The sequence below is a fragment of the Engystomops pustulosus genome, chromosome 1, assembly GCF_040894005.1.
Source record: "Engystomops pustulosus chromosome 1, aEngPut4.maternal, whole genome shotgun sequence".
NCBI lineage: Eukaryota > Metazoa > Chordata > Amphibia > Anura > Leptodactylidae > Engystomops > Engystomops pustulosus.
Window position 1 is genome coordinate 237,658,698 of NC_092411.1, and position 25,065 is coordinate 237,683,762.

At 43.3% G+C, this 25,065-nt stretch overlaps 1 protein-coding gene across 4 annotated transcripts in view; it reads left to right on the forward strand.

Moving 5' to 3' along the window:
- Nucleotides 1-723: 723 nt before the first annotated feature.
- The window catches only part of ZNF827 (zinc finger protein 827), an 89,572-nt gene continuing 65,230 nt past the window's right edge, over nucleotides 724-25,065 (forward strand). For 2 of the 4 annotated variants that reach the window (XM_072121782.1, XM_072121790.1), the window contains exon 1: nucleotides 724-1,250. In XM_072121782.1, coding sequence (XP_071977883.1) covers nucleotides 1,208-1,250 — 43 coding nt within the window. In that variant the 5' untranslated portion in view covers nucleotides 724-1,207. The remainder of the gene's footprint in view (nucleotides 1,251-25,065) is intronic. The other 2 variants (XM_072121799.1, XM_072121808.1) reach the window with 1 other exon arrangement.

A 25,065-nucleotide genomic window follows, 5' to 3' on the forward strand; every position in this document is an offset into this window, starting at 1 on the left:
CAGCAGAAGGGGGAAAAGCACACTGCAACAGCCTGTTAATCTGCAGCACAGAGGGGCTCTGGTAACATCCCCAGGAGCCCTTTGGCCTTATTAGCATAATTTTAAAAGTTTATTTTAGAAAGAAGGAGGTCTTGGATAACAAATATAAGAAGATTACCACAGTCACAGGGCCTGGGTCTATGAGTAAGTGCCTCTGGTTTATCTTGATGGAATTTGATTTCCTTTAAGGCTCCTTAATGATGATCAGTAACGATCATTTTCTCTTCACCACTAATATACAGTTTAGTGCCATGGAAATCTGGGGTAAAAGTTAGCAATTTTTCATAAAACGTTTAGTTGTCATTGCAGAGAACATTTTCGGTTGTATATAATGCTTGGTATGAGGGTCAGGGGTGGGGTGGGGGATCTTTGCGTCTCTGTCATGAAGAGGTTAATAAATGACAGAGACAAAGGACATCAATGCTGTGCACAACAGGTGTTTCCCTGACTAATATCTATAGATAATATGATGGGCTTTCCCCACTGCAGTGGATGTCTGTGTTTTCCAGATGCTCCATCATCCATCCATCCATCCATGGTGTCCTCCCCGGTGACCCCTCTTGTACCCAGTGCTGGGGATAGAAGTTTTTTGTGCAGCCTGGAGCAGTGCTTTGTGAATGGCATTAACCTTAAGAGTGTTTTACTGCAGTCCCTGCACATGTCTACCTCCTCCCTCCAGGAGCTGAAGGGGAGCAGGGTGTGCAAAGTGCAAGGGGAGGAGGAGGAGAGCGCCTAGGGCAGCTCTGCACTGTGACCCAGCCTTGGCTGTGAGCTTGTCTGCTGTATGTCTGAGGCTGGGAGGCTGCCCCTCCATGTGTGTGCGGCTATGTGTGTGCTCCGCCGCCGCCACTGCTGCCCTTTGATCCTTGCACTAGTGTTAGGGGCTTGAAGACACACAGGGAGCAGCCATAGACACAGCAGCATCATGTCGCCCCTCCATACACACCACACACACGTATAGATCAGCACTAGATCCATTGAGGAATATTTATTACGACTGGGGGAGGGAGGTGAAGGGGAGGACAAGCCAGGTGCAGCGACCGAGCGCCCTGACTCCCGGAGCCCGCAGGAGCCTCATCCTCTCCTGTGCACCGAGGAGGAGAATGTGATGGACGCCGACATCCCCCCGGCTCTCTGCACTGCCGAGCACACGCTGTGAGGGGACACAATGCCCAGGAGGAAGCAGGAGCAGCCCAAGCGCCTGCCTACACGTAAGTGCCTGCCGGGGATGTGCCGCTGCCCGCTTAGGGTTACAGCAGAGGTGACCGCAGGGACGCGGGTTATGTGCGCGGTGTGAGGGCTGAGCGGGGCAGCCATGTTGTGCGGGAGAGCAGCAGTCCTGTGCTATTTATTTCATCATTTTATTCAGAATAGTGTGTGGGTGATGTGTGTGCGCAGCGACCCCCTCCTCCCCCCGGGCCGCGGCCTTCACCCCCACCGTGCCCCCTGCCCCGCCGCCTCCCCGGCCGGACACTATCAATAGGGCTCTGTCCCCGGGTAAAGGTTGCGGCCAGCTCCGGCTGCTGAGCCTGGCGGCCCCGGGAGGAGAAGCAGCAGCAGATGCAAGGGGGAGGGAGGGAGAGGCTGAGGAGGAGCTGGCCGAGCACAGGAGGGAGAAGAGGGGGTGTCTGTGTATAGGAATCCCTGGCCGGGGGCTGCAGCCTGGGCACAGGGTCACAAGAGCCCCTCCTGTGCCTGCCTGTGCCCTCCTAGCTTGTGCCTGCCTAGCTTGTGCCTGTCTGTGCCCTCCTAGCTTGTGCCTGCCTGTGCCCTCCTAGCCTGTGCCACACTGTGCCCTCCTAGCCTGTGCCACACTGTGCCCTCCTAGCCTGTGCCACACTGTGCCCTCCTAGCCTGTGCCACACTGTGCCCTCCTAGCCTGTGCCACACTGTGCCCTCCTAGCCTGTGCCACACTGTGCCCTCCTAGCCTGTGCCTGCCTGTGCCCTCCTAGCCTGTGCCTGCCTGTGCCCTCCTAGCCTGTGCCTGCCTGTGCCCTCCTAGCCTGTGCCTGCCTGTGCCCTCCTAGCCTGTGCCTGCCTGTGCCCTCCTAGCCTGTGCCACACTGTGCCCTCCTAGCCTGTGCCCGTCTGTGCCCTCCTAGCCTGTGTTTGGCTGTGCCCGCCTGTGCCAGCACTGCAATCCTCTCCTACCAGCCTGACTGCAACTTTTCCTTCCCTGTCTGCAGCCTGTAGGATTGTGCAACTTTTCTAAGGCTCTGGGCAACTTAAAGATGGCAGAGTGTGTGACCCTGGGCATAGTGGTGTCTTCCGCTGTGACCTTGTGACCTGGACCTTGATACAATGTATCTATATGTTTATCTCATGAGAAGGATATAAAAGACATCTGACCCCTTATGTCATGGGCACCTGCATAGGGGTGTTTTACCCTGCACGTCCAATGTAGAAAGAGCAAGTGCCACCTGATGGGCATATGATGGGCACAGGAGATGCCCTATTGATATTCTCAGTTCTCTCTGTCTCTGCTGATGATGTCTTCTGACCAGTCAGGGAGGCTCAGATTGAAGGTGAGGGCACAATTCCTGCCACTTTATGGGGTTGTATAGATGGTGATCCATGCCAGGGTCTGCAGCATCTCGTATTAATAATTTTTGATGTGGTGTGCAGATAGTACCCAGGTCTGGCACACAGGGTGCAAGGGTTAAATGATACTGGGCTGGGCAGAGGAGGGCCCTTGTTTACCCGCTGTGCCCTGGTTCAGCTGAGGATGTGTACATGTCTGCTTCTCCCTGCCTGTGTATGTAAGCCACAGTCGGTCACCTGAAGTTCACAAGGTTGGGGGAAGGGAGGGAGGGGTCAGGTTGTTGCTCTCCATTTGCAGCCATTTGCTCTCTGCAGACAGATCCCGATCAATATCCATAACATAAATATATGTATGCATGTCTCCGACACACAGAGGGATAGAGGGAGATCTCGCCGGCATCTATTGCCTCTCCACCGTCACGTCGTGTACATTGTCTGCTTTGTCGCTGGAATAGGTTGGCGCTATATAACAGATAATAATATAAAACATATCTCCTCCGCTGGCTTGTGCTTGGCTTTCTGCCAGGTCAATTTGCAATGCCCCTTTATAAAAGAAGATCTTTTTCCCTAATGTGCCCACTAGAGGACCTGGCACAGAGCGCAGGATTATGTAGTGCACAAGGCTTTGCTCCAGAGGGTTAATTAAAGTGCAGCGGTCTGGGCATAACCTGCGGAGGACACAAAGATATTCTTTATTTATGCTCTTTTATGGCAGTTTTAGGAGAAAAGTTCTGCATTATCTGTCCTTTCTGCATGTAGGTGTTTGTGTGCTGTATACAGTATGGATTGCAAGCTCTTTGTCACAGGTCAGACCAAGGTCTGCAGCGTCTGGTGCTATCCCTGAATAGGTTAATCACACTGGAGATGTTTTGCTATTTTAGTTTTTTGCTTTGAAGACAGAAATATGAAAGGATTGAGCAGATCTGGAGAAGGCGACCTCTGCTGAACAGTAGATGTATATCTAAGTGGCAGAGCCATGTGACCTTGACCCCGACCTCAGCTACTCCCCTCCAGCTCTGAGTCATTCTCCATTTTAGCTCAGTCACTGTGGGCCTAGAAGGTCCCTTTGTGCTAGCACTGGATCTATGAAATAGACATCTTCTTGCTGCGATTCCTCGGTCCGGCACTGTTCTTATGGTAGAACTAGTCACAGGCAGCGCTGAATTATCTCAAAGTTTTGTCTGTTGCACAGCATTGCACCAGGGGAAATATACAGAGATCTCATGGTTGTCTTTGTCAACATAAAGTGAACTTCCCATATATACATGGATACATCAGGACAAACGGTTTTAATAATGGAGCATAATTCAGGCAAAAAGTGAATTTTAAAAAATGAGACGGGATTCTGCTATTATATTCACTACTTAGTTAGTACTTGTATTACCAATAAAATTACAATTTCGGAGCACATTTTCTTATAATTCCACATTAGGTCGTTCCTCTGTTATTCCTCCATAAAATGTTTAAAGTGACTTTTGGTTGTTGCTCTTTGGGGGGGGGGGGGGGGTCCTGTTGACATTGTTCAATCATTGCTGCGTTGTTAAGCTACATGCAGTGAAACGTTATTTACATTCATGTTCTGTTTGATTTTTTGGGGAAAAATACTGATGCCAAGTGTCATCTGTCAGGGCTGTGGAGACATTAACCAAACTTCTGACTCCTAAATTCCCCTAATGTCGGTTCCGACACCAAACTGTCACCAACTCTGACTCCATGACCCTGACTCCACAGTCCTGTTTTTTTGGTCACTCTTGCAGTGTTGAAAAAATGCAGGCGTGCCTTACTAGTTCTTCTTCCTCTGATCTGTAGCAGAGGAGCTTCACTACTCGCACATTCATCTCCAAAAAAAGGCTAGAAGAGGATGCACAACATTTGCTAAAAGGCCACATGCGGCCTGTCAAGCCATTATTAGTGATCTGCGCCCTGCTGACAGTTAGAGTCCAATGAGCATCTCAATAACTGGTGGCAGATCATTGGTGCAGGAGGCCAGGTAGCGGTGAGAAGTCCTCACATGTACACAGAGGATCAGGAGAAGACCCAGCAATGGTAAATACAGCTGTACTGTACTGCTCTAGGGTCCTCTACCTTTCCTGGCCCAGCTCAGCTTCGGGTCCTGATGCTGGCGCATACAACCAGTGCAGGACACAGAGTAGTCCCTGCCCACACTCTGGAATTGTACAATGACCATCACTGAGTGATAGGCGCTAAAACAGCAATTTAACAAAGTAAAATTGTAACGTAAGAGGGTTAAAAATGATTATCGCTAGGGGATTAAAATTTGAGAACTTTCTTTCACAGGCAAACCCACTTTAAGGGCAGTGGAACTTAGGGCATATGCTATGTCTTGAAGAGTTCTGCAGTTTTTGCAAGGATTGTTCTCATCTTGGCAAGACATGCCATTAATCTGTGATTTTGAAAAAGATGATGCAGCATCCCCCCCCCCCCCCCCCCCCAAGCATGTCTCCTCTTCTTTCTTCTTTATTCTGTATTAGCCGGCAGGTTCGTGTCCATGTGATCTGCCGGCTGGCGCACACTATGATGTAGCGATGTTGCCACTGATGATGTCATACATGTGCTGGCCGGCAGATCACGTGGAGGCGTCTCTGCCGGCATACAGCAGAAGAGCAGCCGCAGGGATCGGAACATTGGGGAGCCGCGCCGGGCAACGGGACCACCCGAAACTGAGCATCTCAGTTTGTTTTTTTTTATGTGCTGTATACAACATGGGGGCTGGCTGTATTCTACATGGGGGCTGGCTGGCTGTATACTACATGGGGGCTGGCTGGCTGTATGCAACATGGGGCCTGGCTGTATACTATATGGGGGCAGGCTGGCTATATACTACTGGGGGCAAGCTGGCTGTATACTACATGGGGGCTGGCTGGCTGTATACTACATGGGGGCTGGCTGGCTGTATGCAACATGGGGGCTGGCTGGCTGGCTGTATGCAACATGGGGGCTGGCTGGCTGGCTGTATGCAACATGGGGGCTGGCTGGCTGGCTGTATGCAACATGGGGGCTGGCTGTATGCAACATGGGGGCTGGCTGGCTGTATGCAACATGGGGGCTGGCTGGCTGTATGCAACATGGGGGCTGGCTGGCTGTATGCAACATGGGGGCTGGCTGGCTGTATGCAACATGGGGGCTGGCTGGCTGTATGCAACATGGGGGCTGGCTGGCTGTATGCAACATGGGGGCGGGCTGGCTGGCTGTATGCAACATGGGGGCGGGCTGGCTGGCTGTATGCAACATGGGGGCGGGCTGGCTGGCTGTATACTGGGAGGCTGTGAACAATGCCTTTCCCACCCTCGGCTTATACTCGAGTCAATGGGTTTTCCCAGTTTTTGGTGGTAAAATTAGGGGTCTTGGCTTATACTTGGATCGGCTTATACTTGTGTATATTTGGCAAGCTCTTCTGACTTGTCTAATTTAGTGAATTCTTGTATATGTGGAGCATCATTTCTTAGAAATCTGTGCCATTTCTAGAACACTATTAATAAATTGACAGCTGGTGCTGCCATTCCTTTATCAAAGGGGTGTGTATCCTACACCTTCTGGTTATTTAAGAAAGATTATCCCACATAGTTATGTTTTTGACTGGGTTTTCTTATATATACCAACCATATATACGAGCTTCAACCAGGTTGAAGCTCCTATCCTACACCTACTGGCACTGTAAGACCCACCCCAATCCCAACTGGTAACAGAGTATCAAAAGTAAAGCTCTTCTATCCAATATTATGGTTGGTATAAGGATTTGAAGGAGTTGGCAACTAATAAGAAACTTAAAACAGTTAAGGATAAGACCCTTATAGGGTTACCCAAATAATACTTGCCTTAGTAAGGTTTCTCTGTAGTCCACTGGAGTTGTGGGTCACATGACCGCTGATATGATGTGCTGCTACCTTCTAGGGAATGATGGTGGCCTATGCCATTGTTAAATCATATCCCTGGTAATGTTTCTTATTGGTAGCCAACTTCTTTAACTATATTACGGCACATTGTGATTAAGGCTTTATGTAGGTTCTTTAGAGTTTGCTGACAGCTGCTGTCTTCAGGGAGGCGCAATTGTTTGTTTGACTTTAAGGAGCCTCTCAAAGACTTCCAGGCAAATAATTTTGCAATATATAGGTATTTTTGCATATACTGTATATACAACAATATAGTGGAATTGCCATATATAGTATGAGCAATCAGACCAGCTGGCATTTAAAAAAAAATCTACCATCAAAATCAAGCATGGATAAACCAGGAACACTTGCTTGTAGATCCAGGCACCGTAACTGTGGTAATCTTCTTATATTTGTTATCCATGCCTCCTGCCGTAATAGAATCAACATTTAAAATTATGCTAATGAGCTCCAGGGCTCTGGGGGATGTTTCCAAAGCCCCTCAGTGATGTCTTGGTTGTTACAATGAATAGAGGAGGTCTCCCCTCTTCTCTGTAAAGTGCCTAACATACCAATGAGAATGTAAGCTTTTTTGCAGCAAATGCCAAAATATAAAAAAAAGTTATGGGTGTCAGAATATGGCACGTGAAGATTTTTTCCCCCCCAAGTTAATTATTTTTTTTAATGGTATTAATCATGAAAAAAAACTATACTATTTTGATATCTCTGTGATGGGACTAACCCAAAGAATAAAGTGGATGTGTAATTTGGAGAGCACAATGAAAGCTGCATTTTTTTTATATGCACTTTATTAGAATTTTTTTTTTCTAACTTCCCCAGTACATTTAATTGAATATTAAATGGGGTATTTGGAAGTACAACTCGTCCAGAAAATAACAATGTCTTATACGTTGCGAAGCAAAACAAATACAACAATAATATTAGAGATAATGGAACAAAAAGGAAAAAGAATCATAAAAACACAGTATCCTCCTCTCAGCTACCACCTGCATTGTGTGAAGAGGACCCCCCAGGACAGAGCTGGCTTTCCTAATCAGTTTGTCGAGTCTCCTCCTCTCCTTAGCTGAGATGCTGCTTCCCCAATGGACTACACCCAAGGAGAGATGGCTGATGCCACTACAGGGTTAAGGAAGGTCTTAAAAAGTAGCCCATGCACTCCAAAAGTCCTCAGCAGGTGTAGCCTGCTCTGACCCCTCCTGTGAAGTGCATTTATGTTCTCTGCCCACTCCAGTTTATTGTTGAGGAAGACACCCAAGTACTTATAGGACTTCACTGCCTCAATGTTTGGTTGAGAAGGAGGACAGTGCTTATGAAAGTCCACCACCATCTCCTTGGTCTTCCCAGCATTTATCCTTAGGTGGTTTTGCTGGCACCAATCCACAAATCCCTGGATTCTCTGTCCCTGTCTTTCTCGCCAGTAATGTGGCTTACTATGGCAGAGTCATAGAACTTCCGAATGTATTAGTTGAATTGTATCTGAAGTCTGCTGTGTACAATGTGAAGAGGAAGGGAGCCAGGAAGGACCTTGAGGTGCACATGTGTTACAAATCACTATTGGTAAAATCTAGTGACAGGTTGACAATTTTTTTTTTTCAGGCAGGTCCCAGAATTGCATGGTCTGGGTATATGGTATTGTATCTATGATTTTTTTTCCCTCCTAGTGCACACTTTATATGGGTCCTGAGGTCTATATTTTAATTTAGCAAAAACAAACCTGTCACATGATATCAAACCCACGCCTGTAGCTCCAGCCTTTAGACTTAAAAGACAAAACTGATCTTTCAGACTTCATTGCTTGAAAGTGACAGCAAAAAAGTGAGACATGTGGTTTGCCTAAACACACTAGCAGGGAATCCTACTGTTGGCATGAGCAGGGTTTCAGATTTTCCTGGAATTGTCTTTTACAGCAGAGTTTTCAGAGATCCTGTATCTCAATAAGCCATTTCTTCCCAGTCGCTGACCATGAAGAGTATCAGGAGAGGACATCCCTATGTTGTATAATATATAATCATGTTCCTTATTTTTAAAAAGCCAGAGCTTTATTAATAGTTATGTGGGTAATGACAATTTTTGTTCTTTCCCTACTCGAAAGTGGGGATAAAATGATTTTTCTAATCATTCGGAATAATTAATATACGTTTTATAGAATACACTCTCCACTTATTAGTGAAGGCTCCCAGTTCAATGTTAATGACATGAAAAATGGAACAATACACTTAATGGTAATTTATTATAAAAATATCTGCAATGATATAAAAGCTTATTAGTCTCTTGGCCGGAAGGTCAAGGCTTGACAAAGGTTAATCAGACCACAATGACAGATAATAAATAGGTTTTGGGTATATTGCATGGAAAGGTACTGCATAATGTACACAGATTAATTCCATTCGTCTGAAACACTACATATAAACAAGAACATACATGAATGATCATCATAGCGTAAGACCCCTAGTACAGGGTGGGAGTGACTTTTTGCTTATTGATATATATTGCCCCTATTGTGCATTTTACCACATTGTTGCATTGGCAGTCAGATCAGGAGTACAGCTACAATCCCCTCTCCCTATTGAGAATACATGCAGCCTTTATTAAATGTGTAATGAGGGTCAGTAGCAATTGCTGTTGAATGTATTCAGCCAGACATCTTGTCATAAATGGCCCTAGTGTTGCATAACTTTTGAGGTAGAGAAAGAAGGATCTTAAAGGGAACCTGTCACCAGGATCTTAATTTTTAGCTGGTGACAGGTTCCAATAGCCCATGCTATTCCGATGATTCAGAATGCTGATGAAGGCATTTTTAAATATTTCAGTACTTTATATATTTGTATATGCTTTATACATTTATACATTCTATGCCAGCAGCATTTAGTGAGTCCCGGGGGAGGGGCAGCTGCAGCCTGTGTGTACCTGTATCTCCTCATATATTCTTCCTCTCCTTGTCTGCTCAATGCACAGGAAGTTGGGAGGGAGTTGGATGAGAAGGAGAGGAGACTGATACAGGCATACACAGACTGCAGTTCCGGGACCACACGCTGCTGGCAGGGAACCAGGTAATGTGAATTAAACTTATATAAAGTACTGAAATCATTCAGAATGCTGAAAAAGGTATCTTTAACATCACCAGAGCAAAGGCTATTGGAACCTGTCACAAGCTAAAAATGAAATTCCTGGTGACCGGTTTGCTTTGAGATGTGGTCCTCTTATGCACAAAGTGATGCCATTTTCCCTGCTTCTTGCTCCAACCCTTAGGATTTTGACATGGTATAATGCACCACATATTATGATACCCCCTTCCTATGGCTCCCTCTGTATAATTCTCTCTTGTATCCCATATACACAAGACTTTTATGTGACCCAACAACATATAATGCCCCTAACAATCAAATATTTAGCCCCCATGTGACAATTCACCCACTTTTCTGTAAGCCCTTATGCTTGTGGCCATGACACTCAGCTGTTATGTGCCTTATAATGGTTACATAGACCTCCGCTTATGCGTGGTGGGTAATGGGTTAAATGTGCCACGCAGTGTTATGCTCACCTTTCCCACTGTAACCTCACTTCCTCTCTGCCTGGGTTCATGAGATTACACAAGTGACATTCCTCGTGCCTCTCCATTGCAGAGCGCGGCCGTCCTGAGGAATCTCATCTGTTTGACGTTTACAGTGTAACCAAAAGAAATAGTCGGTTTCCTCTTTGCGGAGTGAACAGGATTTGTTTATACACATTGTTGCAAATATGGAGGTCAGCTTCCTGTTTGTACGGAGCTGTGTGGAGCAGTTTGCTGTCTCTCTGAGAATGTATGTCAAACGAATAGTCGGTGTTTAGTCTAATTCCGTTTTAGCGTAATATTGTGATTGGTGTGAAAATACAAGCGTCTGGCGATCAGACATCCGTTCCAGGGTGCAGGATAAATTATCATCATCTCTACAGTTACACTGCAAATGCTGGCTACAACTTAGCCAAAATTTCATCCTGAAAAATATTATTCTGTGTTGTGCTTGTATTCAATTATTTATTATTAATGGATAGCATCTACTGTATGTACATATTCCATCTCTGGTAGGGGTAGGGGCGGTGCCAAAGCCTTTTTACCAGTAATGGTATAATGGCTGGTTGTAAAGCAATGTAAAATGGTCTTGTCAGCTGATGCTTAAATCTGCCCAATTACAATGGCCTCCCCTATGAGGTAGCAGTTGACGTCAGCCCTCCCAGTCTAAGGCGGCTAGAGAGCCGGTGCTGATGGTGGGTGGAGCTTGGTTTGCATGGAGGTCAGAATACTGTTGTTTTCCCCTTAAAGGGGTTTTCCCACGAAGGCAGGTTAGGCCCTATCAATAGAGATAAATGGAGCAGAACGTTCATGCCCGTCCATTTGCTCCATTAGAGATCCCCACTGATCAGCAAGTTAGGCCCTATCCTGTGGGTAGGGCCTAACTTGCCTTTGTGGGAAAGTCCCTTTTTAAAGGAAAAATCTGCAATCAAAATCCATCATGATAAGCCAGGGACACTTACTGATAGATCCAGACACGGTGACTGTGGTTATCTTCTTATATTTGTTATCTATGGCCTCCTTCCTTCTAAAATCAACTTTTATAATTATACTAGTGAGCCTAAGCAGCTTTCTTTGCCCCTCTGTGATCTGATCTCCCCTGCTTACTCAGGACTTCCAGTGACTACTTCCTGCATTAATATGGCATAGTGTAAAGCTTGTGACCCTGTTATTTGTGTACAAACCTGTGTTTTTTATTTTTTAACCCCTTAGCGCTCTGTGCCGTACTAGTACTGCATGTGCTCCCGTGATTAGCGCTTGGTGCAGTACCAGGATGCTGCTGAGCCGATGCTGGTTCGGCTCTGCACCGGAGCCGTGCCGGCATCGGGGGTCGCGGGGTGTCAGTGGTAATCTACCGCTGAAATCCCCGGGTAACGCCCATGGTCGGAGTGGGTGTTTAACCCGTTAAATGCCGCGGTCAGCGCGACCACATCATTTAACTTGCCTTTGGGGGGTATTTCCCCAACGATCGACCCCCTTTATCCCCCCCCCCCCCAAGCCGTTTTCAGGGGGCGTAGATCATTGCTATGGCACTGCCTGAAAGATGGCGTCATCTTAAAGGCACAATGTCAGCCTATGTATGTGCATGGGCTGACTGCTAATACCCTGCAATACATCAGTATTGAAGAGTATTATCATGAACTCGCAATCAGATGGCTGCTTGTTCATGTCCCATGGTGGAAATAGTAAGAGTAAATAAAAAAATGTTTTTCAATAAATAAAGTAATCAATAAAAATGTCCATAAGCCCCATAACATATAGAGGCATATAGCGCTAAAAAAGTCTAAATCATAGCACAAACCCCATATATATAGTATCACTGCGTCCATAACAATCCGTAGAATAAAATTAAATAATTATTGAACCCGTACGATGAACACCGTTAAAAAAAAACGCCAAAAATTATGATTTTTACATATTTAATCACACAAAAATGCGATAAAAAGTGATCAAAAAAACAATTGTACTCCAGAATGATACTGTTGCAAAGTACAACATGCCCCAAAAAAGAAGTCATCAAGCAGCTCTTTAGCCAAAAAAGGAAAAATGTTATGCCACTTGAAGACTGCAATGCAAAAATGATAGATTTTTTCCCCACATTAGGGTTTTATATGGCAAATTTAGTAAAACTTAAGAAAAAATATTCAGGTCTAGTATCTCCGTAATCGTTTCAACTCATAGAATAAACATAACATGATTGTTAGGCTATACGGTGAACACCAAAAAAATAAGTAAAAAATCCAGTACAGAATTGATGCTTTTCTACTCCTGCCTTTTAAATAAAGTTCATAAATTTTCAACAATAGGGGATACCAACCCCAAAATGCTAACACTGGAAAAAGCATCTCGTCACATGGCCCCAATTTTATAGCCATTGGTCAAAAGGGGCCAATGAGGAAAGTAAAATCCTGTCAGCTGCAGGGCGCTCCTTCCCTTCCTGCGCCTCGCTGTGCGCCCATAAAACAAGTAACGACCACATGGGGGGTCATTGTACAGGCAGTCCCAGGGTTACATACAAGATAGGGTCCGGAGGTTTGTTCTTAAAGGGAACATGTCACCAGGAGACCCATTTTTAGCACTCCCCCAGTCCCCACAAAGCATAGTACATACGCTGCCAAAGTGTTTTTGTATAAAAAATTGGTTTTACAGAATAAAAGATATGTTACATTGTACCTTTCATTAGCATCTGCTGTGTGACTGGGCAGTTGCCCAATGGGAGGGGCTGGAAAGGAGCAGTTTCCCCCCCCCCCCACCCTTGAGAAACTTGTGACCTTTTCAAATATATGAATAACTCCCTACACTCGGGATTGGCTGTAGAGGAGCAGGGGGCGTCGCTAAGCCAAGTGATGGGTGTTCTCATATATTTGAAAAGGTCACATGGAGGAGCAGTTTCCCAAGCCCCTCCCATTTGGCAACTGCCTAGTCACACAGCACATGCTAATGAAAGGTGCAATATCACATCTATTTTTCTGTAAAACCAATTTTTAATACAAAAACACTTTGGCAGTGTATGTACTATGCTCTGTGGGGACTGGGGGAGTGCTAAAAATGGGTCTCCTGGTGACAGGTTCCCTTTAAGTTGAATTTGTATGTAAGTCGAAACTGTATATTTTATAATTGAAGTTCTAGACAAATGTTTTTCTTTTGCCCCAGTGACAATTGGAGTTTCAAAATTTTTGCTGTAATTGGACCAAGAATGATCAATAAAGCTTCATTACAGACTCCTTATAGCTGATCATTGCTCCCTGGGACTATGGTAAAGCTTCCACCGCCTGTACTTGGGAGAAATTGCATAACAAATTTTAGGATGTGTTTTATCTTTTGGAAATTTGGAAATTTTGGGGCTAAATGAACGTATAACCAACAAAATTTGACCATTCTAAATGTCACCTCCATTTTGATTCAATTACTATGAAGATTTCAAGGGCTTAACAATCTTCCTAAAAACTGTTTCTGATAGTTTGAGGGGTGCAGATTTGAAAACGGGTTGATTTATATAGGGGGGTTTTTGATATGTAAAATTTCATTCAAAACCGTATTTATCCCCAAAATAGTCAATTCTGAAAATCGATATTTGATTTGGAAGCCGCATGACATCAAAATAAATTATCCAGACATTTCAAAAATGATGAAAATGTAGAGTACACATATGGGAAATGTTATTCAGCAACTTATTTAGGTGGTAAATCTATCTGCCTGAAAATGCTATGATTTAGAATTTCAGAAATGGCAAAAATGTTTCAAAAAACATTTTTTCTTAAGTTTTACGTTTATTTACAAAAAAAAAAAAACAGCCAACGTTTACCACTAAAATTGAGTACAACATTTGGGGGGAAAAACAATCTCAGAATCGCTTTGATAAGTAACCGTGTTCAAAAGTTATAAACTTGTGCGGGCAGAACTTGCTGCTATTAATTGTAATTGGCAATTCTGTTGTTCTTCAGTTGAGCAAACATTGATTGTTTACAGAATCTGTTTACCTTTATAATTATAGTGGTAACAGCAGACATTGGTTGCAAATTTTTTTTTTTTACAACTAGCATTACTAGATTTAAAAGGAAGCACCACCAATGCCTGTTGCTGGTGGGTGAGATTTTAGTAATATAGGGTGTTGATTGGAGTGGCTGGAGCAATGTGAATGCATGTGTGCCTCTGTTTCATCCGGTATGAGTAACTTTAAGGAACTTTTCGAACACCACTATGGAAAACTTTTCACAATAATAGTAATCTTTAATTCTATAGCCCAATCACACTAGACATAATAGATTAAAATAAGATATTACCAAGTAAAAACATAGTCATATGAAACAATATGAGTGAGGGCTCTGCTCCCAAAAGCTTAAAAGGTGATGGGTGTCTGTAGTGTCACATTTCTTTTAAACCCCTTCCAGATGCAGGAAGTAATAGTACTGAAAGGGCCAAGCTAACTTCCCGACTCGTGCCGTACTATTACGTCCTGCTTCTGGCACCGGCTCCCAGCTACATAACACGCTGCAATGTATTTGTAATTTGTAGTGTGTTAGCTCAGCGTGTGTTTGAACAAGCAATCAGAGGAAGCCAGCCTGTAAAAAAGAAAAGTTTTAAAACAATAAAGTTTTTAAATAAAAGTAAATAACAGTACATAAAGGGGAAAGTCCCCCAAGCACCACCAATTCCCATCAGAAAAATTATTGGACCCGCTCTATGAATGCCGTTTAAAAAAACCCAAAACCTGCACAAAAAATATATATTTTTTTCAACAAATCTTTTCAGTAAAAAGTGATCAGAAAAAGTTTTATGTGTGCCAAAATAGTACCACTGAAAAGAACAACTCATCACACAAAAGAAGTCCTTAACCAGCTCTGTCAACCGAAAAATACTAAAGTTATGCCTCAGAAAATGCCTTCAAAAGGATGGCCATACTAAAACAAATGAGAAAAAATGTGCTGAAAAACCCGACCTATACTAAACACTGTATTCACCTTTCCGCCACCCCCACAGGTCTGCTGTCTTCGGCTCCCCTGGCGGTCCTGTCGCATATACCATGACGTCAGCCGCTTGCTGACATCATAGTGCATGCCGATGGCGGCACACACACCATTATGTCGGCAAGCAGCTGACGTCATGGTGTATGCAACGGGACCACGAGGGAAGCCAAAGCTGAAGACAGAAGACCGATGGGGGATGTCGGAAAGGTGAGTACAGTTCTTTTTGGGGGTTTTTTTTTAGGCTGGGCAGGGGGCTGCTAGCTGTATATGGGCTCGGGGTGGGGGGATTCAGTGGCTATATACTGAGGGGCAGGCACTGGCTATATACTGAGGTGAAGGCACTGGCTATGTAAAAGGGGACTGCTGGCTATGTACTGGGGCCGTGGGGCTACTGGTTTTATACTAGGGGGCAGAGGCTGGCTATATACTGAGGGGACTGTGACTGCATTTCCCACCCTCGACTTATAGTTGAGTCAATAGGTTTTCCCAGTTTTTTTTTCCCAGCTTATACCTGGGTTGTCTTATACTCGAGCATATATGGTACTGTATAAGCCGAGTTTATAACTCTGCTCATATTAGAGTCTATGAAATAAAAAAAACTCTGTACCTTTCTGATGCCCCTCCCCAACCGTAGGCTGTGCACTGCAATCGGCACACACTATGATGTCAGCAAGTGGCTGATGTCATGGTATATGCAGCGGAGCCGGAGCTTCAGAAGACAGAAGAGAGGTTGCAGGGGGCGTCGTAAAGGTAAGTACAGAGGTTTTCATTGTTTTTTTTTAAAGGCTGAGCAGGGGACAGGCATTGGCTATATACAAGGGGACAGGCAATGGCTATATACAAGGGGACAGGCAATGGCTATATACAAGGGGACAGGCATTGGCTATATACAAGGGGACAGGCATTGGCTATATACAAGGGGACAGGCACTGGCTATATACAAGGGGACAGGCACTGGCTATATACTAGGGGACAGGCACTGGCTATATACAAGGGGATAGGCACTGACTATATACTAGGGAGCAGGGGCCTATTGGCTCTATACTAGGGAGCAGGGGCCTATTGGCTCTATACTAGGGAGCAGGGGCCTATTGGCTCTATACTAGGGAGCAGGGGCCTATTGGCTATAAAAAATTTTTTTTTTTTTTTAAATATGCCTTCATTTTGCCAAAAAAAAAATTTCAAAATTGTACTTTATTCTGTTAACCCATGTGAAACAATTAAAGGGTTAACAAACCTCATACAGGTAGTTTTACATATGTTGAAGGGTGTAATTTCTAAAATGGGTTAACTTATGGGGTTTTACTATTATTTAGGCCTCTCAAAGACTTGAAAGCTGAGCAGGTGCATCATAAGTATGATTTTACATTTATTGTGAAAATATGCAAAATCGCTCCTAAAGTTCTAAGCCTCATAACATCTTACAAAAATGTTACAAAAAACAATCTCAAAATCACCTGAATATGTTAAAGCATTCCTACCTTATAACCACTTATAGTGACACATGTCATAATGAAGAAATTAGGCCGTGTCAGGAAGGTGCAAAGTCGTTAAGGGGTTAAAGGTGTATTTCCATCTCACACACATATACTCACACAGGAAGTACCACAAGTTTGTGACCCATAAGCAAAATTTTAAAAGATTATTTTAGAAGGAAGGAGGCCACAGACAATATAGGAAGATTACCACAGTCATGGTGCCTGGATGTAAGTGTCCCTGGTTTATCATGATGGATTTTCATGGTAGATTTCCTCTAATGTAGAAGAGGTACCTTTTTGTGACCCTAATTTATTAGATATTTATGGCGTTTGGATGTGTATAGCGGTAGTTCATCTCCACTGGGAAATTCTGCTGATTTCTCCTGGCAGTGTATGCCAGTAGCTGTAAACGGAGGGTCCTTAGCCGTGTATGTCAGTCTCTGTAGACAGAGGGTCCTTAGCTGTGTATGCCAGTCTATGTTGACAGGCGATCCTTAGCAGTATATGCCAGTCTCTGTAGACAGAGGGTCCTTATTTGTCTATGCCAGTCTCTGTAGACAGAGGGTCCTTAGCTGTGTATGCCAGTCTCTGTAGACAGGGGGTCCTTAGCTGTGTATGCCAGTCTCTGTAGACAGGGGGTCCTAAGCCGTATATGCCAGTCTCTGTAGACAGAGGGTCCTTAGCTGTGTATGCCAGTCTCTGTAGACAGAGGGTCCTTAGCTGTGTATGCCAGTCTATGTTGACAGGCGATCCTTAGCAGTATATGCCAGTCTCTGTAGACAGAGGGTCCTTATTTGTCTATGCCAGTCTCTGTAGACAGAGGGTCCTTATTTGTCTATGCCAGTCTCTGTAGACAGAGGGTCCTTAGCTGTGTATGCCAGTCTCTGTAGACAGGGGGTCCTTAGCTGTGTATGCCAGTCTCTGTAGACAGGGGGTCCTAAGCCGTATATGCCAGTCTCTGTAGACAGAGGGTCCTTAGCTGTGTATGCCAGTCTCTGTAGACAGAGGGTCCTTAGCTGTGTATGCCAGTCTCTGTAGACAGAGGGTCCTTATTCGTCTATGCCAGTCTCTGTAGACAGGGGGTCCTTAGCTGTGTATGCCAGTCTCTGTAGACAGGGGGTCCTAAGCCGTATATGCCAGTCTCTGTAGACAGAGGGTCCTTAGCTGTGTATGCCAGTCTCTGTAGACAGACTCCAGTGTTCTGATGAACCAGCAGGACCTTCTTGTAAAGCAGGGTTATTATTGTACTACTACCACGTATGAAGTACCAGACTCCAATAACATAATATTATGGACTTGCTTAGAGTGGCTGTAGGAGAGCGCTCTCTTGTCACGTATGGTCCTTTCAGTTCAGAAGCACAAATTGAATTTTAGCCTTTTCATTATTATTTGTTGGAAATCTGCCCAGTAAATTTCTTACTCCCCAATCTCTAGTAGGATTGTATTTGTAGTAGAAGAAGGCAGAGCTAACACATGTGGCCCTGCTATAGACAATAATGCGACCTGAGCAGAAGTTCACCCATTGTGTTTTTTTTTTTTTTTTTTTCAAGGTGACATCCTCCTCAAAATTTATGTAAATGTGGGCACATTGTTTCCATTACTCTGTACCTGACTTTATACCTCCGGTGAGAAGGTCTGACATAGTAACCAGTGCAAAAATAGGCAAAGTATCAGATAAGAGGTTGTGCATCACTGGAGCATGAGGAGACTAATAACATTCAATTCAGGGCAGCGATTAATCACTCACAATAAGCAGAGTGTTCTTGGCATACTCCCTAATGCAAATGTGTGGCCTCTTCTAAATTGTTACACTAAACAAATACCTGCCAATGCCAATCAAACGCTTCCACATGATGTGCGCCCCACACACATATTTACTTGACTATACCCACGTATAAGAAGTTTTATTCACTGCTGTTGATTACCTGTTTTTTATTATTATTATTATTATTATTATTATTTTCAAGAATTCCAGGCACTTCCAGGCACTTTCAATGGCTTTTGTCTTTTCAAACTTGCAAAACTTATAAAGCATCTTTTTAGTTACACTAAGACCCCCTGCACACAGGACATAAATGAATCACATCTTTCAACTTGGAATAGTGTGCAGAAAAGCTTTTGTGAGGTGTAGTCACCTAAGGGTGTGTTCACACATTGCAGTACATACTGCATTACAGCTGCATTGTAAATAACTGCATTCAATTTCGATGGGGCTTTATCTGCAGTTTCCTAATTTGACATTTGTCCAACAGGTTTTACATGAAAAATCCAAAACAAGCATCACAACTGAATTCAGGCCTTCACCATACTAGGCTATCCCCACACTATGCTGCATTTACAAAACCAGCTTTTTGTTGAATGTTTCTACATTCTTGCATTGGTGGTGATGGCGCATTGAAAATGGTGACAATCCACAGTGGAATTCGGATTGGGCAGCATATTGTTTATACAAATGTGATTTGCATAATCCCATGAATAATGCTGGATACTTCTCTTACATTATACGCAACATATGCAGATATCTTTAGGCCAGTCCATGTGAGCCAGTAAATCCAGCAGACACGTGGAATGTGTATGTACAATCAGCCTTATGTACATGATGCGTTATAACGCATTGTAAATCCCAGTGCATAAAGCTTGATGCACACCACCGTAAATGGCGGCCAAGAGCTAGCCGTAAAAAACGCAGCCAACTGAAGGCCACCATCGAGATCTATTATGCACGGTGACTGTGTGGTGAGCACATCTTTTCTCTCTGTACCATAACTGAGCCAGCCTGTCATGCCGCAAAGGATAAATCGGGTCCCTATGAAGATGGGAGGGGTGAGTGGCGCTCCCCCCATCTCCAGGTGTGCATGTAGCATCAGTGTGTTGATCTAAATGTGTGCATTTGGTAAATAGCATCATGTGCTTTCATTGCAGAGGCTATAGGAACCTGCCACCAGCTAAAAATGACATTCATGGTGACAGGTTCCCTTAAATGTAGCTTCAAAGAGAGGCATAGTATCCTGTCTCCACTATTGCTAAAAGCTTAGCTACCCAGATACTCAGATTCTCAAGTGTACATGAGTAAAGGGGTTGTCCATTAAGCATAGAACCTGTCCAAATGGCCAGGACTGGACCCTTCCCCCGATACCTGTACATTCACTCTGTGCCTGGTACTTCCACTGAAAATATTAACACCCCTCATTTAAGGGTCTGGTAGAATCTGTTTGCTCTCATTCAGGGGCTGCTGTAGGAGAACTATGTGGTTGGTCGTGGCTTTATCACTAAGGTTAGAGCCATCATATTTAGCACCTTTTAAAATTGGCGTAAAAGCGATAATAATGGTAGAAACATCAAAAATAACCCTAGTACGTATGCATCTTATTATGTAGCTATAATCCTTGGATTTAAGAGTTTGAGGTTTAGCAATAGCACTTTCAGGAATTTATACCTGATCTGCACATTTCTGAGCTATTCAAGTGATTCCTATCTTCTCAATAGAGTGCAAATGCTGCTTTCTCTTCACATTTACTATCTACATTTAATTATCAATGTTGCATTTATGAATCACATGCAGGACATAAATGGCTGATCTTACCTTTACTATGGCGGTAGAAAAGTGCTTTTCAAATTCTCTAATACTTGGCTTTCCTTGTTAACCTAAACAATCTACTGAAGAGCATATGTGGCTGCTGTCTGGGTAACCGTACGAGAAACCTCTTTCTCTTAATACTCCCATTTTCTTCCCTTTATATCGCTAAGAGCTTAGAACAAAAGAGCCGCTCGGCTTCCTCTGATCCGATGGGAAGGTTTAATCAAAGTATAGTGTGCTCCAATCTCTTGACATGTAGTGATTTTACAGAACCCATCAGTAACGGTAGTATTTTGCCTGTAAAAACATACCACATTTGCATTGACAGCTGCAGAGATGGGAAAATTTTGCCCCTGAATTATAAATAAGTTGATGGAAAAAGTTACGACTTTGCAAATGGAGTTAGAAAAAAAAAAATGACACTGTGTGACTAGCAATGATTGTTCTCAAAGACATGTAACAGGTGATCTATGGATACAGGGTGATACACTGTTAGCAACTCGACGAAAGTGACAGCTCAAAGAATAGCCAAGAACAGGCTCTACTCTGTGCAAGATGTACTCATCTGCAAATAACTCTTGTATGTGGCCATGAAACATGCAACCACACAGAGTGCAATGCATAAAGCTGTATACACAGATTAAGGAAACCACCTGCTGTGTCACGAAAACAGCTCTGACCATTTGAGGTATAGACTCCACAAGACCTTTCAAATAGGGGATAAATGTCTGATTTCTGGGGTCCGACAGTCAGGAACCCCTGCGTCCACCCTGTGATGTCAATGCCTCATAGCAGTCTATAAAGACCAGGATGAAAACTCATCCTGCGGTGCATTAACTTAAATCCTGTAAGTTGTGAAAAAAACATGTCCAAGTACCCTATCCATAAATTCTAAGATAGGTTAGCAGAACATTACCCAGACCATAGAACTGCTCTGACATTTTCCCTTCTTTCTAAAGTATATCCCAGTATATCTCTTCCCCTGGATCTGTTTCCATCACAATAATAGTAAAATACCCCATCAGGAGCCATAAAACAGAAAGGTTTCCCTTGCAGAGTATACAAACCGAGAACCTTATATTTATATCTTCCCCAAATTAACTTCAATTGAAACAAAAGCAAAATAATTAAAATATTAATGCGCATACAAAATAACACAGCAGTCCCTGGAAGAGGCCTGGCAATTGGCAGAAATTTAGATATAGCGCTCTATGTAATTCCTTTATTAAAAAAATGTGTTCTGTGAGGAGACCTACTAGATGGCAAATACCAAAATGCCCACTTCTACTTATGATTTGAAATTTGGCAAAATAAATATTTTTGTAAAAGGGGCCGTAAACCCTTAACAACCACCCTATTGGGTTTTTACAGCGGTTGTTGTAGATGTGATGCCTTTCTACAGAAAGATCATAGCAGGAGATGTTGTCACCACCTGTCCCTGGCTATAATATTCAGGATCTAAAAAGCTAAGTTTCCAAGTGTTTAAACCCGTGGTCATACATGGACCCTACTGTCTAAGGAGCTGCAAAGTGAGTGAGCTTCTTCAGTCAACCATGGGCACCCAGCAGCTGCAGTGGCGGGGTGCTAATGGGCCCAATGAAGGACCTCATGGCTTCCTGTAATGAATTTCTATTTTTGAAAGGACAAAATTTCCAAAGTTATGGCGCATAGAATGTGACAATGTAAAAAAAAAAAATTCTCCCAAAGAAAATTGTACAAATGAAGTAAATTTGTATTGACCCAATAAAAAAAGTTTTTGTTTTTATTACAACAAATGTCAGATGTGAATTCTTTTTTAAAATATACTAAACAGAAAGAGTAAATGAAAGTTAATCAGTAGGACATCAACATGAAACCAATTAAAAGCTACATTTCCCCCAATGATGCAAATTCACATGAAACATGTTGGGGATCGTCTCCCTCGCTATGTATTCTCTTTCTGACTGTGTATCTTTTGTTCGTCCTTTTCCCCTAGCTGTCCATGCTGTACTTATGAATGCTATGCTTTGCACCTGGTAGTAATCGGAAAACTTAAGGTATAGGACATTTCTTATTTGGCCATTTTATATATTTTTTTATGGTGGTGGACCTTGATTGGAGCTGTTTTTGTCCTACATATATTTTCTCCCCTTTAATGTATTAGTTTTTATGTATTTTCCGTTCATTAACGTGAAAAACGTGTGCAGAGATGAGGGGTTAAAGAGTTCATTGTTTCGATATTTTTATATACAATCTATTTACGGCGTACTGTATTAAGAAAAAATGTCATATTTGGCAAATATCTGTAATTTCCTTTTAACATTGTAGATCACAGAATTGCTAAAAGCCATGTGCATTTCCAGGTAAGATTATGGCACAGTGGGGGTGTGGGGTAGCATGCTGGAGTGACTGTAAGAATCCAGAGAAATATTAGAAAGTGTTATCTTCCTCTCTACCTCTTAATCTTCAGTACATTGTTCAGTAGACGTCTACATCCTGTTTCCTCTGGTGATCACATGCAGCAGTGAAAGCTTCTAAGGTCAGGTCACATCTAGCAGTACAGGTACTTTCACAAGCAAGGCAAATTATTATGAAGACTAGGTGATGTCTGACAGCCATATGCTGCGGGAGTGACTCTGTAATATGCCGGATGGTTTCTAAAGGTATCTGAAGCCATGGATACTGCTGTAAACAGGTGCATGACATTGGATTGGGCTGTTGATCAGGGCGGCCAAGGTTGTCTAACATATGCTTGAGCAGGTTACGATATAGAAGATCCAGAGAAGTAGCTGGTTCTGCTCCCCAAACCACTTGTGGCAGTGTGACCTGTTCCGTTTGGAAGATTCCATCAGCCCCAATGAGGCCATCATGTACGGTTGTCTTCAAGGATGGATAGATGCCCAAATTAGTTTAGAATGACTTCCAGATATATCAGTTGAGCTAAACGAAACATTACACCGAGCCCAAACTGCTGCGGCCACCAGCTTTTGTACATCCCACATTGGTGCCAGCTTATTGATACCAATATCCATCCATTTATTGGAGCTGGTCATGAATGCATCTCCAGGCCGTTAAGTGCAAGTCAGCTGTTTTTACACCTGTGCAAATCGAAGGTGTTTTGCCCCTTCACCTATATAAGCACCAGCGGTCTGCACTAGCCGTCTGCAGTTTGTTGGGATGGTGAACCGCGCCATGATGACCATTTTTTGCACAATCGTTCAATTTATGGACGACAGCAAAATTTAATGTAGGTGAAACCTACACCCCACCTTTATAGTCACCAATTTTGCACATGAGACATCCATTTGTTTTCTGGTTCCTGCGCTCGGATGATAAAAGCATGACTGCATACACCATCTGAAAGGGAGCATTACAAAACAAGGATTTGTTTGGGGTTTAAGGTTTAACTAATACACAATGTGGGAAATAAAAAAAAAAAAGCCTAATGGCATATCCGGATACCCTGCCCATGATGGGATACAAAATGACCCCCCGGTGCTGCCGATTTGGCCCTCCATAAAGCATTCTTGTGCTTCCCAGTGTTATTGCGCTGCCTCCAGACATGACCACAATATATAGAGAAAAGCAATACAATTTCTATGCTCATTGCTGCAAAAGGCAGAGCAATAAATTCCAGAGGATCAGTTTAATTACAAGAGCTCAAGTAATTTGCTTGGATGCAGGTATTTGCATCGCTACCAGAATTCCATACAGAACATATTCCAGGAGTGGGCATAGTGCATAGATGGCTTATCACTTTTCATTCTCTGCACACTCACTCTTAATCCTCTGATCTTTAATTAGCAGTTCCAATTTACAATGTAATTGACTTCTTTCAACAGTTTTAATAGGCTTTAAAGGAGAAAACACGAATACCAGACAGAGGACACAAATAGCGTCTCGTCCTTTGGAAAATAATGTGTGAACCTTATAGGTAACAGGGAATTTCCACTTACAAACACAGTTAGTGCAGTTAGCATTTTGCATGTATTTATATGGCATTTATCAGATTTGTGGCTTGTTTATCCGTTTTCTTATTTAGTTTCACCTTACCTATGTTATAGATACTACAATAGTGAAATGACTCAAATAGTAGCTGAGCAAAGATGCTACACTCCTGGAGACCAGTATCAATGTTCCTTTTGATGTCCAGACAAACAGAATGGACAACAAGCCAACATGCAGTAGAGCTCTAGACACATTTTATTAACCTTTATTAGTTGTAACATGAATGTATTTTGGTTTTGCTTAAAGCCTCATTTGTTTGAAAAACCATATAAGCGCATAGGGCAGAAAATCTGTGGCAGTGTGCAAATACTACTCATATAGCATCTGATACCCTGAGCATCCAAGCTTCCAGGATGGAGAGAACTGTGACTGTGTATAGAATATTTAGTAAAAGGAGAGAGAGAGCTTCCATTACATTAAATGATGCCCAGGCATTATGCACATGAATGTATGCTACACCTGGACCGGGACCTGAACGTAGTATACGTCCCGCTTGATGAGGGGAGGGGGGAAGCGCTCCTCTACCCTCCCGACTCCATGGGGAGACGTGCAGCCGCAATGTATTTCCGGCAAAGGGTAGAGCACATTCTATATTTTCCACCGATGTTGCCGCAACACACGTGTGCACTCACCTTACCGTGCTGTGGCTGTATGCTAGCTGCCATCTGTACAGCTAGCATACTGTCGCCATATACATTCATGTGTATGGGGCCTGAGCTTGTAGCTTTACCCAAAAAAGGTACCCATAAACATTAGACTAAAATTGACATGTTCTACATATGACATTTGTGAAATAAAATATAGAAATGATGAATCATTTTAACTGACCAATCATAGTCTGGAATTATGTATTTGGATTTTCTGGGACATTTTTACATGCTTCACAATTTGTAATTTTTTCTTCTCTATAGATAAGTGAACTGCTCACTTACGTAGTCCGATACTGTCAAGACTAATTGAAATGTAATATAAATTAATACAAGCTAGCAGGCCCTCTCCTCTAACGGGGATAGC